Source organism: Marmota monax, unplaced genomic scaffold (assembly GCF_021218885.2).
Source record: "Marmota monax isolate L192 unplaced genomic scaffold, Marmota_monax_Labrador192_F-V1.1 WCK01_AAM20220418_F8-fsc00045, whole genome shotgun sequence".
Taxonomy (NCBI): domain Eukaryota; kingdom Metazoa; phylum Chordata; class Mammalia; order Rodentia; family Sciuridae; genus Marmota; species Marmota monax.
Window position 1 is genome coordinate 2679277 of NW_026692132.1, and position 22686 is coordinate 2701962.

A 22686-nucleotide genomic window follows, 5' to 3' on the forward strand; every position below is an offset into this window, starting at 1 on the left:
GTAGTTTTGATTCTTACGTTAGGATTCTTTTTTGCAAAGTTAATACTTAATTCTGTCCTTAATCCTAGCTTATCTGAGTGTCCTTATGTTTCTTTCTTAACCAGACCATAATTTTTCTCTCTTGTATTGGTAGCTTTAAAAGAAGGAGGAGGCAAAGTGGAAAGGGGAGTCCTAATTAGAAAGGAAGACCAAAACTGTATCAAGGGATAATATGCCTTTGGAAATTGGCTGTATTGTGAGATGGGGGAATAAAGTTTCCTGGAATTTTGACTTTAAGATAAATAAGCATAGAATGTGCTATTTGATTTTTCACTAGTATATGGCATTGCTTTGCATAATAGCAATTTTAAATCCAAGGATTTAGATTTCATTGTAGTAGAAATAGTAATAAAAATAGAAAACACCTAAATAAAGTACTTAATACACTTACAGTTGTCATTTTGTATGGGAGCAAGAGATGATGGCTGTGAACTCAGGTGGTAATAGTCAAGATGGAGAGGATCTCCATATAAGGTTTGGAGGTGGACATGATATTTTAATACTGTTGCATTGGATGAAGGGAAGAAGAATCAAGATGTTCTAGATGGTGGTGTCATTGCTAAGATGGAGAAGTGTCTGGAAGGAGAAATAGGTGTGGAGGAGGAAATCAGAAGTTCTGGAAGAGAAGTGATTAACAGATTAACAAATATTTGTGCACATATATTTTAATAGATGACAGTGGTTCCTTAATTTAGCATCTTTTTTAAAATTCAAAAATGCCTCCATAACAATGACCAAGAATAGTTCTGCTTTTTTTTTTTTTTTTTTTTAACTTTTTTACTCATTCTTATAGAAGAATGAGTATGTCTTAGACATACAGTCATTTTTGATCTACAGTTTTTGTTTTTTTTTTTAATGGGGATTAAGCCAAGGGGTGCTTTACCACTGAGCTACATCCCCAGTCCTTTTTTACTTTTTATTTATTTATTTTTTGAGACAGGGTCTCAGTAAGTTCCTTAAGACCTTAATAAGTTGCTGAAGCTGGCCTCGAATTTACAATCTTTCTGCCTCAGCCTCTTGAATTGCTAGGATTATAGACATGCACCACCACGCCCTTCTTTGAGTTTTTATTTATTTATTTATGTATCTTTAGTTTTAGGTGGACACATTATTTTGTTTTTATGTGGTGCTGAGTATTGAACCCAGTGCCTCATGCATGCCAGGTGCACACTCCACCCCAGCCCCTCTAATTGAGTTTTAATTATATATTTCCACTTGCTCAGAGAAAAGATGTGTCACGTTCACATTTGGCATTTACATTGGAAAACCGAGTTCATTAATCCCATACCTTTCTAATACTTTCTGCTGTGTCTTTCTAGACATGGTTACCTCCCAGCTGAGTCCGTCTTTGATTCTCAACATTTAAATTCCACTGGGTGCTGTGGCACATGCCTGTAATCCCAGTGTGTTGGGAGGCTGAGATAGGAGGATCTTGAGTTTAGTGAGATGCTGTTTCAAAATAAAATATAAAAAAGGGCTGGGGATGTGGCTCAGTGGTTAAGCACCCCTGGATTCAATCCCTGGTACTAAAACTAAAACCAACCAAACAAAAAAACATATAAAATCCATTCTTTTTGGTACTAACTTCATTTGTTCTGTATGTTTCTTTCCAAATCACAATCTCATGCCTAAATTTTTCTTATTGCCACTTCAAACTGAATATTTTGAAAATTGAACTTCCTAAGTGATTTCTGTTATAAGTTATGCAAGTATAATTTTCATTTTTAGACATGTTTAAAATATTTTTTCCACTTAATATTTACATTTTATTTTCTTTAATAAAAACGATTCCAGCATAGGTAATTTTCTTTTCACTTTAGAATAAAGTCATTTCTATTTTTATGTCTTTTACATGTTTTATTTATTTTAGTTGCTTATTTTTCTTTTTTTTCAAATACAGCAGCACTGCCTCACACCACACACAGTGCTCCATGGCTCTTGGTGTACTAATAGAAAATTTTTGTTCCTTTAGGATTCAGTGCGCCTCCTAGCTGTGGAAGCTTGTGTTAGTATTGCCCAGTTATTGTCTCAGGATGACCTTGAGGCCTTGGTAATGCCTACACTTCGACAAGCAGTAGAAGATAAATCCTGGCGAGTGCGCTATATGGTAGCTGACAAATTTTCAGAGGTAAAATGACTAGACTGGCATTTTTAAGTATTAAAAAAATAAAAGAAAAAAACTCACAGGTTTGCTGTTACATAAAAAGTTGGTGAATTAATTCTTTTGAATGGATAGTATGACAAAAGTATATACTTGAACATTGCACTGTCTTGTTCCTATTCATTATTTTGTTGGTATATTAAAACCAGTAAAAATTCTTTTATAGCTCCAGAAAGCAGTGGGTCCCAAAATCACCTTAAATGACCTCATCCCCGCCTTTCAGAACCTACTTAAAGACTGTGAAGCTGAAGTCCGAGCAGCTGCTGCCCACAAAGTAAAAGGTTAAGGAATTTAATTTGTGTTGCAACATGTGTTATGTATTATTCATTTTAGTGCTTTTTTTAATGCCTGTGAATATACATATTTTTTATTTTAGAATAGGTTTCAAATAGAGATGATTCATTGTGTGAAAATGTCATATTGTCATATAAAGTTGCTTTTTTATATTTTAAGCCAAACAATCATTTTGTCTTGTTTCTATAAAAATGCACTTAAAGATTAGGTTTGTATTTGATACATAATGGCATAAAGATGATAGACAACCTGCATTTAAAATAAGAGTCATTTGCTATGATTTGATTGAACTTGCAACTGTTAAATTTCATCATTTGACTATAAAAGGTTCTATGAAAGCATTATTTTTTTCTATTTCTCTTTTAGAACTTTGTGAGAACTTGCCCATTGAAGGTAGAGAGACCATAATTATGAATCAAGTTCTACCCTATATAAAGGTACTTATAATGCCAGTTTATTTTGTTTCACTCTGCCCTATATGAAGTTAAATTAAACCTTACTTCAGTTTTGTTTTTCTTTTGCCTTAAAGCTCTTGGAGTTTAAAAGGTGGGTAAGGGATGAATGGACAGATATGTTAATTTATGATATTATTTATCACTTGTCTTTATTATAATTTTAAAATACTGTTTGGTACTTAGAGCATTTTAGTTGGATCTCTTGCTTAACAGATGATCTGATAAAATGTCAACTAATCTATGTTGAAATAATGTTGTCTTTAAAATTCTTGGGAGATGGTATGGAGGTTCTGTTATCTTGCATAAAAGACTTAATTTTGATTTTATTTTAGGAATTAGTATCTGATACCAATCAACATGTCAAATCAGCTCTAGCTTCTGTAATTATGGGATTGTCTACCATTTTGGGCAAAGAAAATACAATTGAACATCTTCTACCTCTTTTTTTAGCTCAGTTAAAGGATGAGGTAAGTCTGGCTATAAATTTTCTTGCTTCTGATAGTCATTAATAGGATGTGATTTTGGCATTGGGTTTCACGAAAATAGGAACCAAACTATGGATTTTTTTTTGTTGTTGTTGTTGTGGTTCTAGGGATTGCACCCACGGCCTTGTGCATGTGAAACTATGGAAACTTTTTATAAATTTTTTTTTTTTTCAGTACTAGAGATTGAACTCAGGGGCACATCAAGATACACCTCAGGTCCTTTTTATTTTTTATTTTGAGACAGTCTTGCTAAGTTTCCCAGTGTTTTTTTTTTTTTTTTTTTAATATTTGTTTAGTAGTTGATGGAACTTTATTTATCTATTTATATATGGTGCTGAGAATCGAACCCAGTGCCTCACACATGTGAGGCAAGTGCTTTACCGTTGAGTTATAGCCCCAGTCCCCCAGTCTAGTTTTGAACTTGGCTATCCTCCTATCTTAGTCTCCTGAGTAGCTGGGAGTATAGGTGTACATCATAGAGCCTGGCTATATAACTTATTTTAAAGCTGTTGGGATCTGGGGTTACAGATTATTCAGGAAATGGGGACAGGGATCTCTTAAAATGGGTTTCTTTAAGTTAATATATCTTTGATTTAAAATGTTTTATTTAATTTTACAGTATCAGAAATTATAACGATAACTAACATTTATTAAGTAATTAATATGTGCCAGGTATGATCCTGTTTTATTACATGTAATCCTCACAGTATTATGAGATTATTATAATCTTTTTTTTAAAAAAGAGAGAGAGAGAGAGAGAGAGAGAGAGAGAGAGAGAGAATTTTTTAATATATATTTTTTAGTTTTTGGCAGACACATCTTTGTTTGTATGTGGTGCTGAGGATTGAACCTGGGCTGCACGCATGCCAGGCGAGTGCGCTACCGCTTGAGCCACATCCCCAGCCCTATTATAATCTTAATAATATTCCTATTTTATAGAGGAAACTGAGGGCCAGAGATCTTAAAATAACTTGCCTCAGGTTTTTCAGCAATGGCAGATCTGAGATTTGAATATATTTAATTTAATTCTAGAACCTGTATTCTTTATCATTTTATGGATTTTTCATAGAAAGTTCTGGTTCAGATCAGTTGCATTTATGTGTCTTGAATTATTTGTGTACTCAGTATTTAGTATTTCTTTTCAGTCTATCCCCCACACTCCTCATGATATTGGGGATGAAGCCAATCGCCTTATTCATGGTAGGCAAGTGCTTTGCTACTGAGCTACAACCCTACCCCTATACATTTTTTTGATTTGATTCAGTACTTTGTAGTTTTAAAATTTGCTTTAGTAGTTTTTACATTATGACAGTAGAACTTAAGACAGAAGACTTAATGTTTGTATGTGGTTTTTGGGGACTTATGTATTTATATAGTGTCCTGAAGTTCGTTTGAATATCATCTCCAATTTGGATTGTGTAAATGAAGTGATTGGAATCCGTCAGCTCTCTCAGTCTCTCCTTCCTGCCATAGTGGAACTGGCTGAAGATGCCAAGTGGCGGGTCCGGTTGGCCATCATTGAGTATATGCCACTGCTGGCAGGCCAGCTGGTGAGTATATGTGCTTCATGAACCAGATGGTAGCATTAAATAATAGAGATTAACTATGGCAAGTAGAAGGCCCTAAAGGCCTATCTGATTCTGTTCATTTAGATGCATGAGAGTGTAATCTGGTTCTTGTTGCTTATAGGATATTCTTTTGTTTTCATTATTGTATTAGCTTCTAATAAAAAGGGTATTATAGAAACACATTTCACCTTGCTGCTATCTAAAAGCAAAGCTATAGAAGGATATAATAAATTTCTTGGTGTATATACAAATTTTGTCATATTTAATACCTGTATGACATAAGGACTGATGAACAGGAAAGGGAAATGTGATTTCAGGATAAGTCAGCTTGACTTTTTGTTCAAGGCAGCTTCCCTGTTTGTCTATATACCAAGAAAAATACCCCTAAGAACCACTTTTCTGTTCTGATTAAGGGAGCTAAGGAATCACCACCACATAGAAAAGTTTGTAATGCTAGTTATTTTGGCCAAAGCCTATATTATCATATTATCTCTTTTTGTTTGAATTTCATGATTAGTTTTAATCTGATATTACTGTAATCAAAATGTCAAAGCTGGACTTTATAGCCATATTGCTTTTTTTCTTCTTCAGTAGGTGCTCTAGACAATTCTAAGTTTGATATACTCTTACTTGTGTTGGTAGCATTTATTACAGTGTATTATAACTATTAAAATCTAGTTGAGGAGAAAATGATCTATTTTAGGGCAGGGGCTCTGTTTGGTGCTTCATTTTTAGTGGCTGCTGTAGTGCTTGTAATTCATTAGGCTCTTAACATTTGTCGACTGTTGAATAAATAAGCTTGGGAAAACTCATGATATATGTCCCTGTTCTGCTGACATTAGACCAGTTTATACTTCCCCAGTCCTATTTCCATTATTTTCAGATCCCAATGTATGGGGTTTATTCTTTTCTTAGACCACTGAATTTGTATTGCTGATTTTGGTACATGTAGTATATGAACATGCATCTTGTTTTATAAAATTTGAAGTGTCCCTCTTCTGATTGGATGACAAAGATATCAGCATATCTTTTTTTAAAAATTTGTTCTAATTAGTTATACATGGCAGTAGAATGCAAATTTTGACACATCATATATAAATGGAGTACAACTTCTCACTGTTCTAGTTGTACATGATGTAGAATCACACTGGTCCTGTAATCATATATGTACACAGGGTAATGTCTGATTCATCCTATTATCCTTCCTACTCCCATTTCCCCTCCTCTCCCTTCACTCCTCTCTGTCTTATCCAAAGTACCTCAATTCTTCCGTAGTCCCCACCCCCTTATTGAATTAGCATCCACATATCAGAGAAAACATTTGGCTTTTGTTTTTGGGGATTGGCTTATTTTGCTTAGCACAATATTCTCCAGCTCCATCCATTTACCTGCAAATGCCATAATTGCATTCTTATTTAAGGCTGAGTAATATTCCATTGGGTATATATACCACATTTTCTGTATCCATTTATCTGTTGAAGGGCATCTAGGTTGGTTCCATAGTTTGGCTATTGTGAATTGAGCTGCTATAAAACATTGATGCGGCTATGTTACTGTAGTAATCAGCATATCTTTTTAAAAATTTTTTTGGCTGGGCACTGTGGCACATGCCACCCAGTGGCTCAGGAGACTGAGGCAGGGGGATAGCAGTTCAGAGAGCCAGCCTCAGCAAAAGTGAGGTGCTAAACAACTCAGTGAGACCCTGTCTCTAAATAAAATACAAAATAGGACTGGGGATGTGGCTCAGTGGTTGAATGCCCCCGAGTTCAATACCTGGTACCCATATTAAAAAAAAAAAAAAAAAATTTTGGTACTGGGGATTGAACCCAGGGGTGCTTTGCCACTGAGTTCCATCCTCAGTCCTTTTTATTTTGTTGAGAGAGGGTCCTGCTAAGTTGCTTAGGGTCTCCCTAAATTGCTGAGGTTGGCCTCAAATTTGCAATCCTCCTGCCTTAGCAGGAGTTGCTGGAATTACAGGTATGTGGCACTGTGCCCAGCACATATCAGCATATCTGATAGGGTGAGATACTTCTGTCACCCTTTTCCACTATTACTTCCAAATGCTGAGGGGCGTTTTCTGTTCTTTGCTGGTGACTGTCATGGATCATTCTCCAGGGTGGAAAGCAGCTAACGGGTTTGCTGAAAACTGAAGGAAGGAGGTTGAATTTTAGTGCCATTTCTTTAAACCCCTGCTTCCCCTAGACCTGCAGTCTCTAAGGGCTGCTAACTGTACAGAACAGTATAGAAGTAAGACTAATGATGCCTGTCTGGCAGAGTGACATACGTCAGTCAGTCATGGATGTTTTGTTTAACAATTTCAATCTTTTGTTATTATGTATATTGTCCTTAATTTTTCTTTTTGTGTAAAGATTTTTAAAAATCATTTAGTCAATTCATAAAATTCTCTCAAGACTGTATACATAGTCTGGCTTATAGACCATAGTGAGTAAATATAAAGTTAAAGCACAAATACCAGGAAATAAAAGTTAATTAAATTAAGTTAAGACTGAAGGAAAATCCTCTACCTGAAATTAAAAATTTCCTCACTCTTCTAGTTGTACACGATGAAGAACTTTTGAGAACTTTTATGGTAATCTTAGTGTCTGCCAGAATCAATCACCGTTTCCAGAACTTTTAAATTATATCTCTTTATTTAAAATATTTCATCACTGGTCAGGAATTTCATTCCTAGAATTTTCATTTAGGAATTTCAAAAAACCAAAAGTCTAAACATGTAGACCTCAGAAGGTAATCACCAGTAAAGTACCTATTATAGTGCTTACCCATGTGGTATGAAGCCAGGGCAAGAGGTCTGTGTAAATCAGCTCCTAAAGCTTTTCCCCAGCCTGTATTGAGGTGGCCCCATTAATAAGAGGAGCAGGGATGGGACAGCCAGCATGGTTCTACTTGCGACTTCACGCTGGAGCCTTCTATTCTTGTTCCTGCTTTATTCTCTCTCCAGTACTTTCTCCCATCATCCCAGAAATAGTCTCTTTAATTGAGGATAGCCAATTCCTAGAATTGGTTGTATTAACCAAAAAGGGAAGATAAGTAAGAGTTATATTGACAGATATTTTCCTGGGTAATTTATTTTTTACAAATGAATTTTGCTTCATAGACTATCTACATTGCATTCTTCCTACTGTTCTCTAGTATAGTGTCTGCCCTCTGAATACTCTCTTCTCTCCTGTTTAGCAAGCCTGTACCATCTCATTTATGCTTCTCTTATAATTTTTATCCAGTAAAATAGATTTATAGTTAGTAAATTCCATGGTTTTCTTTTTATGGTGGTTTCATGAATTCAGTTTATTGGAAAACAAGTTTTGTTTTTGTTTTTTAAATCATTCAGGTAATCTTTATAATAGAACATCTTAATTTCTAAACTTCAGAGATGTGTATTAATGGAATCTTCTGTATCCATAGGGTGTGGAATTTTTTGATGAGAAGCTGAATTCTTTATGTATGGCCTGGCTTGTGGATCATGGTGAGTAGACAAGTTAAAAACATTATTATGGTAATTCTAGGATTTTTGCATATATCCCATTCATGTTCACATACTTTGCTTTAGAAAGGAATCCTGCTCTGACCAAGAATTTTGTCTTAACAATGTAGTGGTGAAGAAAGTCTTTGATTAAATTCCTTTTAGCTTTCTCAGAATACAAATGTGACATTTTTACTTTATTTTTTTTTTTTCTATCTTACCTTTATTTTTTCCATTAAACAGTTTCTTTGCCCTATTTTTTTTTCCCCCCTTTTGTACTAGGGATTGAACCCAAAGGCATTTAACCACTGAGCCAGATCCCTATCTCTTTTTATTTTTTTGTTATGAGACAGGGTCTCGTCTCAAACTCATAATTCTTCTGCCTCGGCCTCCCAAGCCACAAGGATTACAGGTGTGTGTCACTGTGCCTGGCTCTTTGCTGTATTTCTTACTCATCTGATTGTGTCATCTTCAGACTCTTGTGTATATACTTATTCCTTTCTTATCCTAGGGTCTTCTGCTTGCCATGCTGCCATTCAGCAACTATAGGTTAGACAGGGATTGAAATCAGATGGAAGACCTGGGTGGGAAGAAATGACTACTTGATTTTTCTGAGGTAACATATAGAGAAGGAGATACATGATAAGACGCTATAGTACAGAATTCTTAGGACTGGGAGACATTACCTGTTCCCTGGGATAGAGAGAGCTTGGATTTCTCTTTGGGGTGAAAGGAAGGTTTCCTGTTTGCTCTCTGGCTGATACTGCTATGATGCTAAGAGAGGGAGAGCTCAGAGCAAGTTAGACAAAATAGAGGAATGAGTAGCTGACTTTTGGTGAGGTCTCAAGTAGATGTATATGTACATATCTTCTTGTCTGCTAGGTAGCAGTGGGTAGCAGATATAATCTGTGCCACCTAGGTTCCAGATCCAAATTTGGCCACTTTGTTGTAGCTTTAAACCTGATTCGGTGAATGCTGTTGAGTGCTTATGTGACATTGTCTTGTGAGCTTTGGTTCTGTATTTTGGTGGACATTATAAGCATTCTGTATCAGTTATGCAGTGTTCTACATATGCTTTATCTGTGTATTGAGTTTATCTGTGAGTGCTGTGTATTTATTTGGGAGGAATGAGGATACCACAGGTAGCTGGTTTTGTTAAGAGCATATTTGTATCATATGGGAGATCATATGGCTAAAAGTCATGAAAAAAAAAAAAGGAAGGGTGTTAAAAATATGTGACAATCTGTAAGGGCACATACACACACACACACACACATATATGTACACACATATATATGTATATAGATGATGAATACTTTTTTCTCTAAAGTTTTCTTTAGATGGCCTGTTTTTTTCTTTGAAAATAAAACTTAAATTTTGCAAATTATAGGAAAGTAATTCCTGTTTTCTTTAAAACTTTAAAGTGTTTATATTATTTCTGATAAATATTTTTTTATTAGTGGGAATGGTGTGTCCCAGCCGATCATTCTATACTTCCTTTGAAAGCTGGCATTCTAGATTAAGACAGTTTTTAAAGTATTCCTTGAGGAATCAATTTTTTTTTTTTTGTACTAGGGATTGAACCCAGAGGCACTTAACCACTGATCCAGATCCTCAGCACTTTTTCACATTTATTTAGAGACAGGGTCTCTCTAAGTTGCTTAGGGAGCTTGCTAAGTTGCTGGCTTTGGACTTACCATCCTCTGCCTCAGCCTCCTGAGCCACTGGGATTATAGGTGTGTGCTAGTACGTTTGGCAAGAATCAGATTTTTTGACACATATTCTATGTAGGCTTGTACCTGTGTATAATTCAGCTTTTCTTTCTCATTTTGGGTTTTTTTTTTTTTTTTTTTTCCAATTTGGGAGCTGGAGAGACCCTTGTTTATTTTCCTGTAGCAGAATACCAAAGTGGGGACGTAAGCATTCTTTGAACCAGTGATATGGCCATTCTGAAATTGTTCTGTGAGTTACTGGTAATCACAAGAGTTTTCTGTTCTTTTGCTTTTGCATTTCATTTTAGAATTTTTAGTGTGTTTTATAACTTGAAGAAAAACTTTGCTTTTGCATTTTAGATAAGTATTATGTAGTGATCACTGATCATCTAGATTTTTAAAAACATTTTTCCTGGTTATTAAATTATTAAAAGAGTATTGTGGAAAATCCAGAGAACTTTAAGAAAAAAAAGTGTGATTAAGCAATGTTCCTATGGTTAAGTGGTCACTATTGATCAGAGGGAGGGATTTATAAGGAAAATTATATTTTTTATAGGAGAAAGGAAAAAAGAATCAATGTTGGTGAGCATAGATTGAATTAGACATATGAAGAAACGTTACTGATCAGCTGTACCTTAAGGGGAAAGAGAGCAAGAAAGAGCAGACAAGGGGAGAAAACAGAATTATGGAATGGTTTGCATTCTTCTGTCAACAAAATCAAGAAAAAATAAGAACATAGTAGAACATAAGAACTGGCCAAGTAGAGTTGAATGCAGTTAAGGCCTTAGTCAGGGCTGAGTATTTGTGTGCTTGGTTTCTGGTTACTCTGGCAGTGTGATCCCTTCCTATGGTAGTGGCATTGTGATGAGAAAAATCTCAAAATACATTAAAAAACAGGAATTAGAGGAGAAGTAGATGTTCTAGTTAGCTCCACCTTAGAGGAAAGGGCATAGGAGGGGTTTGGGCTTAAAAGACTGGATATTACAGAAAGAATATCTTTTGTGTAAAAAGGTTGACTTGAGCTTGCTCCTATGTACTTCTGAATGTTCTTGATAAATTGCTTCTCCCAGAGTCTTTGGTCAGTTTAAGCATTGGTAAGAAATTGTATAGTGATTTGTATATTCTGTCTTGCTTGTTTCAACATCATTGCCTAGAAGGATCTATGGACTTTGGAAAAGTTCCATATTCTTCTCTGGAGGCCTGTATAAATTATCTGTGCTCAGGGCTGTGGCTTGGTTAGCCATTCATATCTTACCTTGAAGATTGGGCCTGGAGACAGAAAGAGAATAAGGAATCACTACCTACTACTCTTGATTTGTTATCTAAACTCAAATTTTGAGTCTTAGCAGACCTGTGAAATGAAGTGACACAGAGGTTTATCTTTGTTTGTGGCTGCATATACCAACTAATTGTGAGAAGGTAGTATCTCAGACCTAGATGATCTAGATTTATGATTATGTGTTCAATAAATGATTTTATAGGTGGTCATTAGATTTTAAAGTAGGCATATTTATCAGAAGATATTTGACTTCTTGTCTGACCTTAAACCTTTTTATTGGAAAAGAAGCAAGTTGATCTTAAATTTTTATTTGCTCTTGTATAGATGACCACAGTGACCTCTCCAGTTTTCTACTTGATGTCCTTGTACTCTCAGCTTTTCTTGCCACTCTGGATAATCTTGCTAAAATACTACATTGGTCATCTGGTTTATCAAGAGTAAATTTAGCTTTCAGAAGTTCTGGGCCCATTCTTAACTGTCTAAACTCAGACTCAGAGATTGGGGGTTTTTTTCCTTTGTGCCTTGGGTACTTCCCCCGCCCTCCCTTTTCTGGAATTCTACTGCTCTTCTGTTTACACAAATCCTCCCTGATCTTCACTGCCCCAGTATAGTGCCTCTCTCTTTTCCTGAAGCTGTCTCAGACTTCCCTGTTCACTCCTCTCTAAACCCTATAGTCCTTACAGTCTTTACTACACAGTACCATACTTCACTGAAATCAGTCTCATGCTTTGTGATTTCTTGGATTGCCTTAGCTTTCCCTTCTCTGATAAGAGTATGTGATCTTTGACCTGATGTATTCTTTTTTTTTTTTTTTTTTTTTGGTGGTGTTGGGGATTGAACCCAGGGCCTTGTGCACACGAGGCAGGCACTCTACCAACTAAGCTACATCCCCAGCCTTCTGATGTATTCTTTCTGTAGCTCATAGCTCCTTGTAGACACTTGTATTTATTAATTAATTGATGATGCATCTCATGAGTTTCTGGCTTCCCTTTTCCTTGAATATATACATTTTGAAACTGTAATAGCAAATCAGTATGACTTGTGGCCCAAAGTGCTTATCATTGTGGTATGAGTATATTTGGGGTATTGTTTGTAGAGAGGTTTTGGTTTTGGCTCATGTTTGATGTTGATGTAAGTAAATAAGGTTATTAAAAAAAAAAAGTAAGGACTGACAATTTGTTTGCAGTATATGCCATTCGAGAAGCTGCTACCAACAACCTCATGAAATTAGTTCAGAAGTTTGGTACAGAGTGGGCCCAAAATACCATCGTTCCTAAAGTGTTAGTAATGGCGAATGATCCTAATTACTTGCATAGAATGACCACTTTATTCTGCATTAATGTAAGTATTATGTAGCTATTACTAATCAACTCAGGCATGAAAGCAATTATTCACAAGTATATTTCTGAATTCTGATATGTACTGTCTTCTATTTGGAATATGTTTTTTACCGTGATTAAATTTGGACAGTTAGAAAATGAGAGAAAATGTTGACTTTAAAATTGATGTTAAAATTTATAGTAGTTTTTTAATAGTTGCAACTTAGTTGTAAATTCTGGTCTAGTTCTCTGATTCTTTGAATGCTACCTTGTGTTCCTCATTTAGATGCTGAAACTAGAAGTATTTTTTTGTTGGTCACTTTCTTATTAAATATTAATTTGTTTCACTAGATTTTTTTTAGGTGTTTTAAGTATGCCATTTATTTATTTTTCTAGGCACTGTCTGAAGCATGTGGTCAGGAAATAACCACTAAGCAAATGTTGCCCATTGTATTAAAAATGGCAGGAGATCAAGTAGCAAATGTTCGTTTCAATGTGGCCAAATCGCTACAAAAAATTGGACCAATTCTTGATACCAAGTAAGATTTTAGTGCTATTCTTGTTTTAAACGTACATTTTAACTTTTACCTAGTAGGTAATAATAGCTGAAATTAAATTATTTTCACTTTACTTAGGATATGAGTTTGTTTAAAGAAAATAATTAACCATTTGAGGATGTCTACTCTGACTTTTGTATTTAAGCTTAGTATATGTGTAGATCATTGTCCAAAGCTAATTTTGCTGAGAACTTCTTTAGATATTATTTAGTGTATTTGTCAAGTTTATAAGTGTTTTAAAATAGTTTTTGTTTTAGCCAGGCACAGTGGCACATACTGGAGAGAGTGAGGCAAGAAGGCAAGTTTGAGGCCAGCCTAGGCAACTTAGCAAGACCCCGTTTATGGGGGGTGTGGGGGGAAGGACTAGAGATGTAGCTCAGTGGTAGACTTCCTGGGTCAATTCCCAGTACCACCAAAAAAAAAAAAAAAAAAAAAAAATTTTAGACTTCAGAGGAAAAAAAATTACTGTGGAGCATATGCATCATAAAGGATTTCTGTGGCCCACTAGACTGCCTTTCACAGATAATACTTTTAAATTTTAGTGCTTTGCAGGGAGAAGTTAAGCCAGTATTACAGAAGTTAGGTCAGGATGAAGACATGGATGTCAAATATTTTGCACAGGAAGCTATAAGTGGTATGTATTTTATTTTCTGCCTTGAAGCTTACACTTTTATTAATGAGGGATTAATTTCTATTGTGTGAGGGGTGGAAAGTGGGAAGGGTAATAAGCATGTTGGCAAAGAGGGAGGGTGCTGAGCTCCTGGAATGCTGGGGCCCTTCTTTGGTTAGAAACTTCTTGGCCTGCCACTCTCTCCTAAGTGAGCAATCCATTTTTCCAGTTCTACATCTAGGATTTGGTAGGATTATGATTCTTATTGGCAAGAATAGTTTTAGTTTGGACTTTTATTTAGTCTTTAAAGTTTAACTCCTGATTAGACTGTAAGAGTAAAGAAACTGACCATAGTGGGATGTTAGTTTCATGCATTGGGATCATTGTTGCATGCTTAACCTTCATATAGGTAGATTGTTCATGAACTTTCTGTACCACTAACCTGATTTTGTTTGGAATTTTCCAGTTCTTGCATTGGCATAATGAGGAACAGGAGGGAAAAGCCTTTACTAAATTCTTATCACAGATTTCTAGTCAATGTGTCCTTAAACTGGGTGGAGAAAAAAATGGAAAACCTTCAAGATCTCATCCAAGCAAATGGCAGCAACTTAGAAGAAATCAAATTTCAGTGACTTCTTTCTAAAGATGAATGGGATTGTTTTTTCACTCATCTCTTTGTTGAGATAATTATTTAAGCCATTCTTATTGACCAATTCCTGATACTCTATATAGTCATCTCTTGATTGTCTACTTACTGATGTTGTGTCCCCGTCTCTCTCCGCCCCCCCCCCCCCCCCAAATCTGGGCTTCTGCATCTCATGTTGATTCAGGCCCCAGCCACTTTAAATATTCTGGAAAAAGGCTGGATGGGTTTGGATTCAGACATGAAGTGGAGTGATTCTTTCAGTGTTTACATATATGTGTATACCCTCCACCTTTCTAAGTTAAATGTACATGGTTTAGAATAATTTACAAACTCTCTATTGGGAGATAGATTGAAATTTGAATGTAGTAAAAGCCACATTTTCCTAGATTATGATGGTCTGCATCAATGTCTTACATGAAAGGGGAATGTGGAGGCTCAGGGTTAATGTATTTGGTTGTTTTGATTTTTATTTCCTTGATTTTGACTGTAATCATGTCATTTAGAAACCTAGTGTGGATGTATCTTGCTGCTAACGTGATGTTGAAACTTAACAATTTCAACAGCTCACCACTGTGACTGTCTTGAAAGATTTTTCTCTTCTTTCCTGAGAAACTAACTTTAGTGCCTCCTAATAAGCAGTAGTTCTACTGTTTGATTTTAAGATTACAGTTTTGTCTTTCAAATTAGTGTAGGAACCACTACTATGATACTGTGTGGATTTTCCTGCTCTTTACCTGGTTCTGCTTCCAGCAGTATTAGCATCCCATTCTTTGTCTATAGTAGCTTTCCAAACTGAAGTTTCTTTGCTAATTTTTTTGGTGTGGGTGATGCTAGAATCTTTTTGAAATGTTTGTTTTTCTACTTTCACAGTAAAGCCTTATTAATTCATTCTAGAGTTGAAGATAATGGGTTAAGCTGAAGTATTTGCTGAACAAATTCATAGTATGGAAGGAAACCTGTTTGAACTACTTAAACAGTTTTAAAGCTCTCTTTAGAAAACACCCATTTACCAATTGACATGCCAGTTACCAATCAGTCATTCTTTTCAGTTATATCACATACCTTCCATACGATCTCTGATAGGTCACACACAGATAAATTCAATATACTTTTTGTCCTTGAAATATATACATTTATGTTTCATGGAGAATTTAAATATTTTTCTAGTAAATTTATTTACATTTTTCACCTAATCAAACTTACTTTGTCTCTAATAAGTTTTAGTTACTGAGGTTTTACTGTAACTTATTTTTCTCTGAGTGCATCTTGCTGTAGTAGTTTGGTATTTCTAGTTTTGCTTTTTGAATTGTTGATTTCATTCACAAGCTCTTTTAAATCTTGTGAGCCTGTTCTGTTTTGTGAAGACCCAAGAACTATAAAATTTTGTACTTTATAACTATTACATGAAACCAATTTTGACTGAATATTTTCAAATTATCTTACCTTAGGAAAACAGAACAGAATTTATATCAGAAATTATCTGTCTGCATTTTATACTGCCAAGTGACCTTGTAACAAGATTCCATTTTATGTGTTCTTGTGTCATGGATTAAATATTTTCCTAAGCAAAAATCTTTTTCTGCATTCACATTTTAATATTGTAAACTGTTATGTTATAAACATTTTAATTTTAGTGTCATGGATCTTATTTGTTTTATTACCTACAGGTTATGTTCCTCTTTATTTAATTCCACATATGAGAGACTCTTATCTTGATTCTTGAAACAAATTTGCACTGAAACCATTCTCTGCTTTACTCTTTGGTTGGAAATGCCATTGTTTTGGGGTAGACTTTTAAAATGACCTTGTGGCTCCCTCTGGAGAGCCCTGGGCATAATCTTTCTGCTCTACACCGTGAGTTCTTACTTTCTGAAATGTGGGCCATGGAGCAAAACAGAGTCTCTCTTTTTAGGTGGTCCCTTAGGGACTTCATTGTTTCTTTTTGACTTAAACAATAGGAAATCCATTTGAATTTAAAAGAATTTATTCTTTAGAATAATTGTTCTTTGGCCAATAACTTAGCCATTTTCTCCACGGATTAACTTTTTTTTTTTTTTCAATGTTGACCAGATTGGTCTTAAACTCCTGGACTCAAGGGATTCTTCCTTCTCAGCCTCCCAAGTGCTGGAACTACAGGTGTGTTCCATTGCACCCAGACAGGATTAGTTTTCCCATCTTGATTTCACTGGAATGTAAAGTCTAGGAGCTCTATGAGGGCAGGGTTTTTGTCTGTTTTGTCTTCTGTTATCACCAGTGACTGGATCAGTGCTCAATAAAAATGTGTTCAATGAATGAATTTATAAAGTCTCCTCTGTGTTGCATGCGTGGAACAAAGTCATCAAAGGTACTTGACGACCGTCTCATTTTCCCACTGACAAAATCTAAGGTTTTCTACTCTTAGGAAACAAGCTTTATGTGGCCCTTTTCCAGTTCCACAGCTTAGGCAGTAGTTACTTTTGGATTTGACTGATTGCCTTAAACATACATTGCTGTTGCTTTTCATCCTAGGCAGTTTATATTGTTTGGTTTTCCAGGAAAGGAAAGCCAAGACATACACACATACACTGATGCCAATAAAAATGTCTCATCAATAATGGAGAAACACCTTGGTATTTCTATAATTTGTGTGGGTTTTACCCCTCATGGGCTTAAGAGGTCAGATCTTGTTTCTCTGTGCTGCCAAAAAGATAGGAATATGAAGATGCATCTTGTTTCAAAAGAGTAAACAGATTAATGTGTGTTTTTGAATGAGGCTTTGATGAAATAAAGGGCAGACTTTAGCTCACAGAAATACCATCACTTGGGTACTGTAACACAGGACTGTGGTGGTAGTGCTGGGGTCTTTGTTGGACAACTGTCTGGATCAGCAGAGACAACAGCTTTTGAGCTGCCTTGTGCAAGCATTCAGGGTGCTTGCATAGACCTCCAGGGGAAATAGACATGTCATCCCTGGTCCAAGGTTACACTGTCTCAGGGCTTTCTTGTTGCAGTGTTTATCCACTGTTGTTACTGAGCTGAAAGTCTGGTACTTTCCTATAAAAATTACATTGTTTCCATTCTCCCAGGGATGGCTGGGTAGGGTGGCCAAACCAGTTGGGTGCTTGTCCTTTCCTCTCACCTTTTCCTGAAATTCCTCAGACATTTTGCTTTCTCTTGGTACTTAACCTTAAAACCTAAATATAGCATGGTGAAGGAAACCGAGTGTTCTTAATTTAGCAGATGAAGTGATAGCTTTCCTTTCATCCATCCAGTTCTTTGCTCCTCTCTCCTATTCTCTCACACGTCTCCAGTCCTTTTCTGTACCTAGAATAGTCTTCCAATTCCCTGTGTGCCTCCACAGGGCTGCTGTTTCCAGGAAATTACATAATGTTCAGTTGAGATGGAAATCTGGAGGATGAAGTTTAATTACTCACTGGGTAGAAAAGCCAAGTCATTTCTTTCTCCAGAGTTGTCTTAAACTGATATTATCAGTTCTGAAAGGAGTCAGGTCTTTTCTCTTTGTTCAGAGTTCTGTAGGCTGTATAGCCAAGGTGTGAGGAACCCCCAGCTGGTGCCCTAAACCCAATGGTGAAGATTTCTGGGGGAGACACTTTAAGGTTCTGGGGTGAGCTGGCTTTTTCTGCACAGGGGCCCATATCCTCATAGATTGTTGGGCTTCCCATTGCAGTACTGGAGCAGCTGAGAGCATCCTGGCTGGGAAGTGCAGGTGGGTTTGGGAGGGATGTGCCCTGGTCAGGGACAGTCACAGTGCTGCTGTCTATCTCTAGTGGTGGCACAAAGGCTGAGGAAGCTAGATTTTCCTGTGAAGGACAGTGAAGAGCCCAGCGCCCCTGGGGCTGACAAGAACCATTTCCTGAGACCCAGAGTGCTTGGAGAGGACACTGGGAAGGTAAGTGCCCCAGAAATCTGGGGCCAGAGTCCTGCCCACTTAGGGCTTAGGGCAGCTGGTGTGTGTGGCCTGGTTGGATCAAGGTGGGCAGAGGCAATACCTCATACTCTGCCCTGGGGAGATAGCTGTTTTTAAAGGCCAAAAGAGTATATACATTTTTAAGCCTGCTGCTCTCTTACTTCTGGAAATGTGTTTGGAGGTGGGGGCCTCACTTTCCAGAGCTCTGTCACTCCTGCAGCTTGAGACCTATTGTCTCCCCCTATTCAGAAATGGCAAGACCCGTGCAGAGGACAAAGGTGAACTGGTGAAGAGTTGCTTGTAGAAACAGGATGTTTCCAGCCTGTTTGCTCAGAGACTAGAAAATTATTTTTCACAATTCCTCGTGGGTAGTCATTTTCTTTTAAGATAAAAATCATCTCTGTCAAGTTTTTTTTTTTTTGTATACCAATCTCAATATTTTACAAGCTCCATTTGATGCCACTGCTTGGAGAAGGGTACAGATTTCCAGCTGAAGGTGGTGTTGGCCATGGCCCCAGGGCTGTTCAGAGGAAGGGCAATTTGACTCACAAATATATTCAAAAAAGGAGCACAGTGGGGCTTAGCTGCTCTGTGCTGATGTCAAGCTGCATTTAGTTTGCTGGGAAGAATTTGGCATTTTCACACCCTAATTGGTTTGCTTGGTGAAAATTCTACCAAGTTTGTTTTTTAGCCAGATGCAGTGGTACCTGTTTGTAATCCCAGCTACTTAGGAGGCTGAGGCAAGAGGATTGCAAGTTTGAGGCCAGCCTGGGCAATTTAGTTAGACCCTGTCTTAAAAAAATGATAAGGGTAAGGGATGCAGTTCAGTGGTAGAGGCCCTGGGTTTAAACCCCTGTATAGGAGGTGGGGGGATGCCTTTTAAATCTCCATGGCTTTTCATTTTATGTGAACCAAGGTCTTGGAAACTATTCTTCCTGTTCTCCAAGTCCTGAACAGCAGCCAGTGTACTTGCCTTCCTGTGGGGTTGCATACTCTTTTCCCCAGGCCTGAGCTGTCAGGCTACCTATAGTTCAGGCAGCCCTGGGCCTTCTGCAGTGGTTGCCTGGTAAAAAGAAGTGCTGAATTACTGTTACTCACAGCCTCCTCAATTCCTGGGCCCTGACAGACATCTGAGGTGGCCAGCCCTTTGCATCTTTATGTTCACTTCATATAACTTAAGGGAGAGACTTTGGCTGAATTAGTGAGAATAACCATTATATTTTCTTAGGCCTAAACCAAAAACTTCTTAGGAAGAAAAGGAGATGTTTTTGTACAAATTCAGGGGTACCTGGCCATGCCATTAAACACAGAGTATGTACCTGAAGAGTGCTGATCATTGAGATGCCTCCTGCCGTGGCTGACTTGCTCAGCTCTGAAGGCGGCTCAGAAGCTGAGGACAGCATTAGCTGCATTCCTCCCTCCTGGGTAACTGTAGCATCTTGTCAAGCACTTGACCAAATCTTATTCAATTCTCACAACAGCCTAGGACTAGGTGTTGCCATTTGTTTCAGATGGTCATGAACTTTCCCCTAGAGGCTAGCTGTGCTAGGCCTCTGGGCTGCAGTTCATTAAACCCAGACAAATTTGTCCCTTGACTTGGGGAGCCTTCCCTATATTTGTTTCATTTAAAGAAAATGAGGGTAAGATGGAAAGGGAATTGGCTGTTGCCAGGCAGAGGCCTGTATGTCAGGGGCCAGCGGCCAAGTGAGTGATCCAGGAAGTCATCCAATTGCAAACCAGAAATTGTTCTTAACTCCTCACTGTCTCTGGTGCACAGCAAACACACTGCATCTGCCCCAGATACAGTGGGGTAAGAATGAAAATCCAGTTGTTACAGCCCTGGGAACTGTCCTCAGTTTTTGGCCTCATGGTCCTGAGGAAACTATTTGACATCCCAGGGTTGTGCATGCTGCTTGGTCCAAAAGGGATCTCATGGGTTGAGATCTGGGTCCTCTTGAAGGGTGCCTCCACAGTGCCTTGGAGATGGACTATTGAAGTCTACAGAGCCTTCTGTACACTTGATGTTATGTATCCCTCATGCAGGACCTGCCAGGGAGCAGTGTGGGTCACCTCCCACACCCTGCCTCCCTAAGGTCAGCTCAGCTACTCTCTCCTGGATGGTTTGCAAGTTATTTTCTGATGACAGTGATGCTGGCGGGCCTTTCAGGCAAGGGTTAACAGGGGATTTGTTTATTGAATCTGAAGTAGCTGTCACATGATTTTAATCAAAACACCATTACCCTGACAACAGTGATGTCAGTCTTGTTATTGCAGGAAGGAGCAGCTGTGAGGGACATTCAGTCTCCGTGCTGAGCCTAGGTTTGGATACTCAAATCAAGTGAAGCATCCATAAATAATGGGTGCAGACACTGGTTTACGGGATCCACCCTCCTCTTCCTTTTCTTCTTTGGACAGTGTGTCCTGTTCATTGACCAGAACCCAGTCCCTGTACCTTGGGTCTCAGCTAAGGCTGCACCTTCTGTATCCCTTGCTTCTACCCTTGGTTCTGCTTTTCTGTTTTTCCAATTTTCCCAGACTCAGAGAGTCACTTGGGTCCCTGGGGTCTGTCTCTGGCCTGTAACTTCCGGCATCTGTCTTTTTTTTTCTCAGATCTAAACCTAATGAACAAAGCTGTTTCAGCTAGCCTGAAGTGGGGGCCATTCTGCCTCTCAGGAAGGCTCATACCTTAGATTGAGGGCTGGGGTGTGTAATTGCTCCCTGAGGGCGTCAAATTCTAAGGAGCCCAGATGTAGATGCCTGAGGTAGGAGCTCAAGGGCCCAACCTTTGGCCAGAGGATTAATTATCTTGAACCCAAAGACTATAGGAGTTCAGTCATAGGACTGATAACAAAGACCCAAAGCCCAGGGATGTCTGATACCATCACCCCCAGAAGCCCTCCAGCTAGGGTGTTTGGATCCCAAAAGCCACCTAGAGGTCAGAAGTAGGTCAGAGGGCCAGCAGAAGCTGTTACCTTAGGCTCTGGCCTCCTTTCTGGGTCTTTACTACTGTGGGGGCTTACGGACTGTCTGTGCACAGGAAGAGTCCCCTGGGTCTTCGAATCCCTCTCCATTCGGAGGGATGAAAAAGGCCTTCTAGATGGGATATAGGTTCTCAAGGATGGCTTATGCTGTTATGTTCTGCAGCTCAGAACTTATTTTAAGAAATCATAGAGTAAGTGCTCAGAAAAGGGTACTTTTCTTAAATCTGATGAGAGATTTCACAGGCACTAAGCAGCCATTTTCTAGTCTGGAATTGGGACAGTCAAGAGTTAAAGCAAGACAGGTAAAGTGAATGCTGTAACTAGTTCTCAAGGGGAGTTGGTGGAGTTGTATGGATGCTCTCATGTTAGAGGGCTGTGCCATGCCAGGCCGAGTTTGAATCTCACAATAAACTTGGAGAACAGTCTATGTTCGTTGAACGTTACCATTGGAAATGAGTCTTTACAATGATTTTCCCAGATTAGTGGCAGGACTGGGAGCAGTGCCAGGGGCTGAGGAGTGGGTCAGAGGTTCTTGTCCCTGGCAGAGAAGGGGTAGACTCCACCCTACCTGGAGTGCCTTTCTGGCAGGGTGGCTGCTCTGAAGGTTGGAAGGCTTGGTCCCTTTCCCAGTCTTGCTCATTGCTCTGCCTTTCATCCCTGGGACCCCCTGACTGCCTGCCTGACGCTTGGTCTTCACTTTGCTGGCACAGGGAACTTGTTAAGACATTTGAGTTTCTCTATATTCCACTGGGTCCCAGGCCAAAAACAGGCGAGACTGAACTGAAAGTCCTTTGCATTGTTTATTTCAAGGAAAGACCTTGGTGGCTTTTTCTCAATTCAGTTGTGTCCTATCCCATCACCAATTGTCCAGGCAGCCCTTTAGGGCATTTTAGGCCCCATTATTCCATCTTGAGGAATAATGTAGAGGGAGAGCAAGTCAGAAAAACTCTTGTCTATCTGATGGGGAGAGTGACTCAACTCTCCTGTGGAGAGGCTAAATCCCTAATGTCTCATTTTCTTTGGGCCAAATTTTCTGAACTTTCTGTCCAGCCAGCTCTGAGGCCTGGCTCCAAGGGAAGCCTGCTTCCCATGTGCAGTGTCTCCAGGCACCTCCCCTCCAGGCACCTTTCTTGTTGTACCCAGACTTGGAGCCTCTCTCGGTCAATTTCAGGCCAGTTTGAGTCAGTCATTC

The 22686-nt window shown here is 38.2% G+C and overlaps 1 protein-coding gene across 2 annotated transcripts in view; it reads left to right on the forward strand.

Annotated features, from left to right (window-relative positions):
- Ppp2r1b (protein phosphatase 2 scaffold subunit Abeta) overlaps positions 1 to 22686 on the forward strand; it is a 33874-nt gene that overhangs the window by 5591 nt on the left and 5597 nt on the right. Inside the window, exons 6-15 of one of the 2 annotated variants that reach the window (XM_046465977.2) lie at positions 2012 to 2167; positions 2367 to 2481; positions 2861 to 2931; positions 3282 to 3416; positions 4811 to 4984; positions 8426 to 8486; positions 12661 to 12815; positions 13190 to 13332; positions 13893 to 13984; positions 18374 to 18495. In XM_046465977.2, the coding sequence (XP_046321933.1) occupies positions 2012 to 2167; positions 2367 to 2481; positions 2861 to 2931; positions 3282 to 3416; positions 4811 to 4984; positions 8426 to 8486; positions 12661 to 12815; positions 13190 to 13332; positions 13893 to 13984; positions 18374 to 18495 (1224 nt within the window). Of the gene's footprint in view, positions 1 to 2011; positions 2168 to 2366; positions 2482 to 2860; positions 2932 to 3281; positions 3417 to 4810; positions 4985 to 8425; positions 8487 to 12660; positions 12816 to 13189; positions 13333 to 13892; positions 13985 to 14426; positions 16903 to 18373; positions 18496 to 22686 lie in introns of those variants that run through there. The other variant, XM_046465983.2, reaches the window with a different exon arrangement.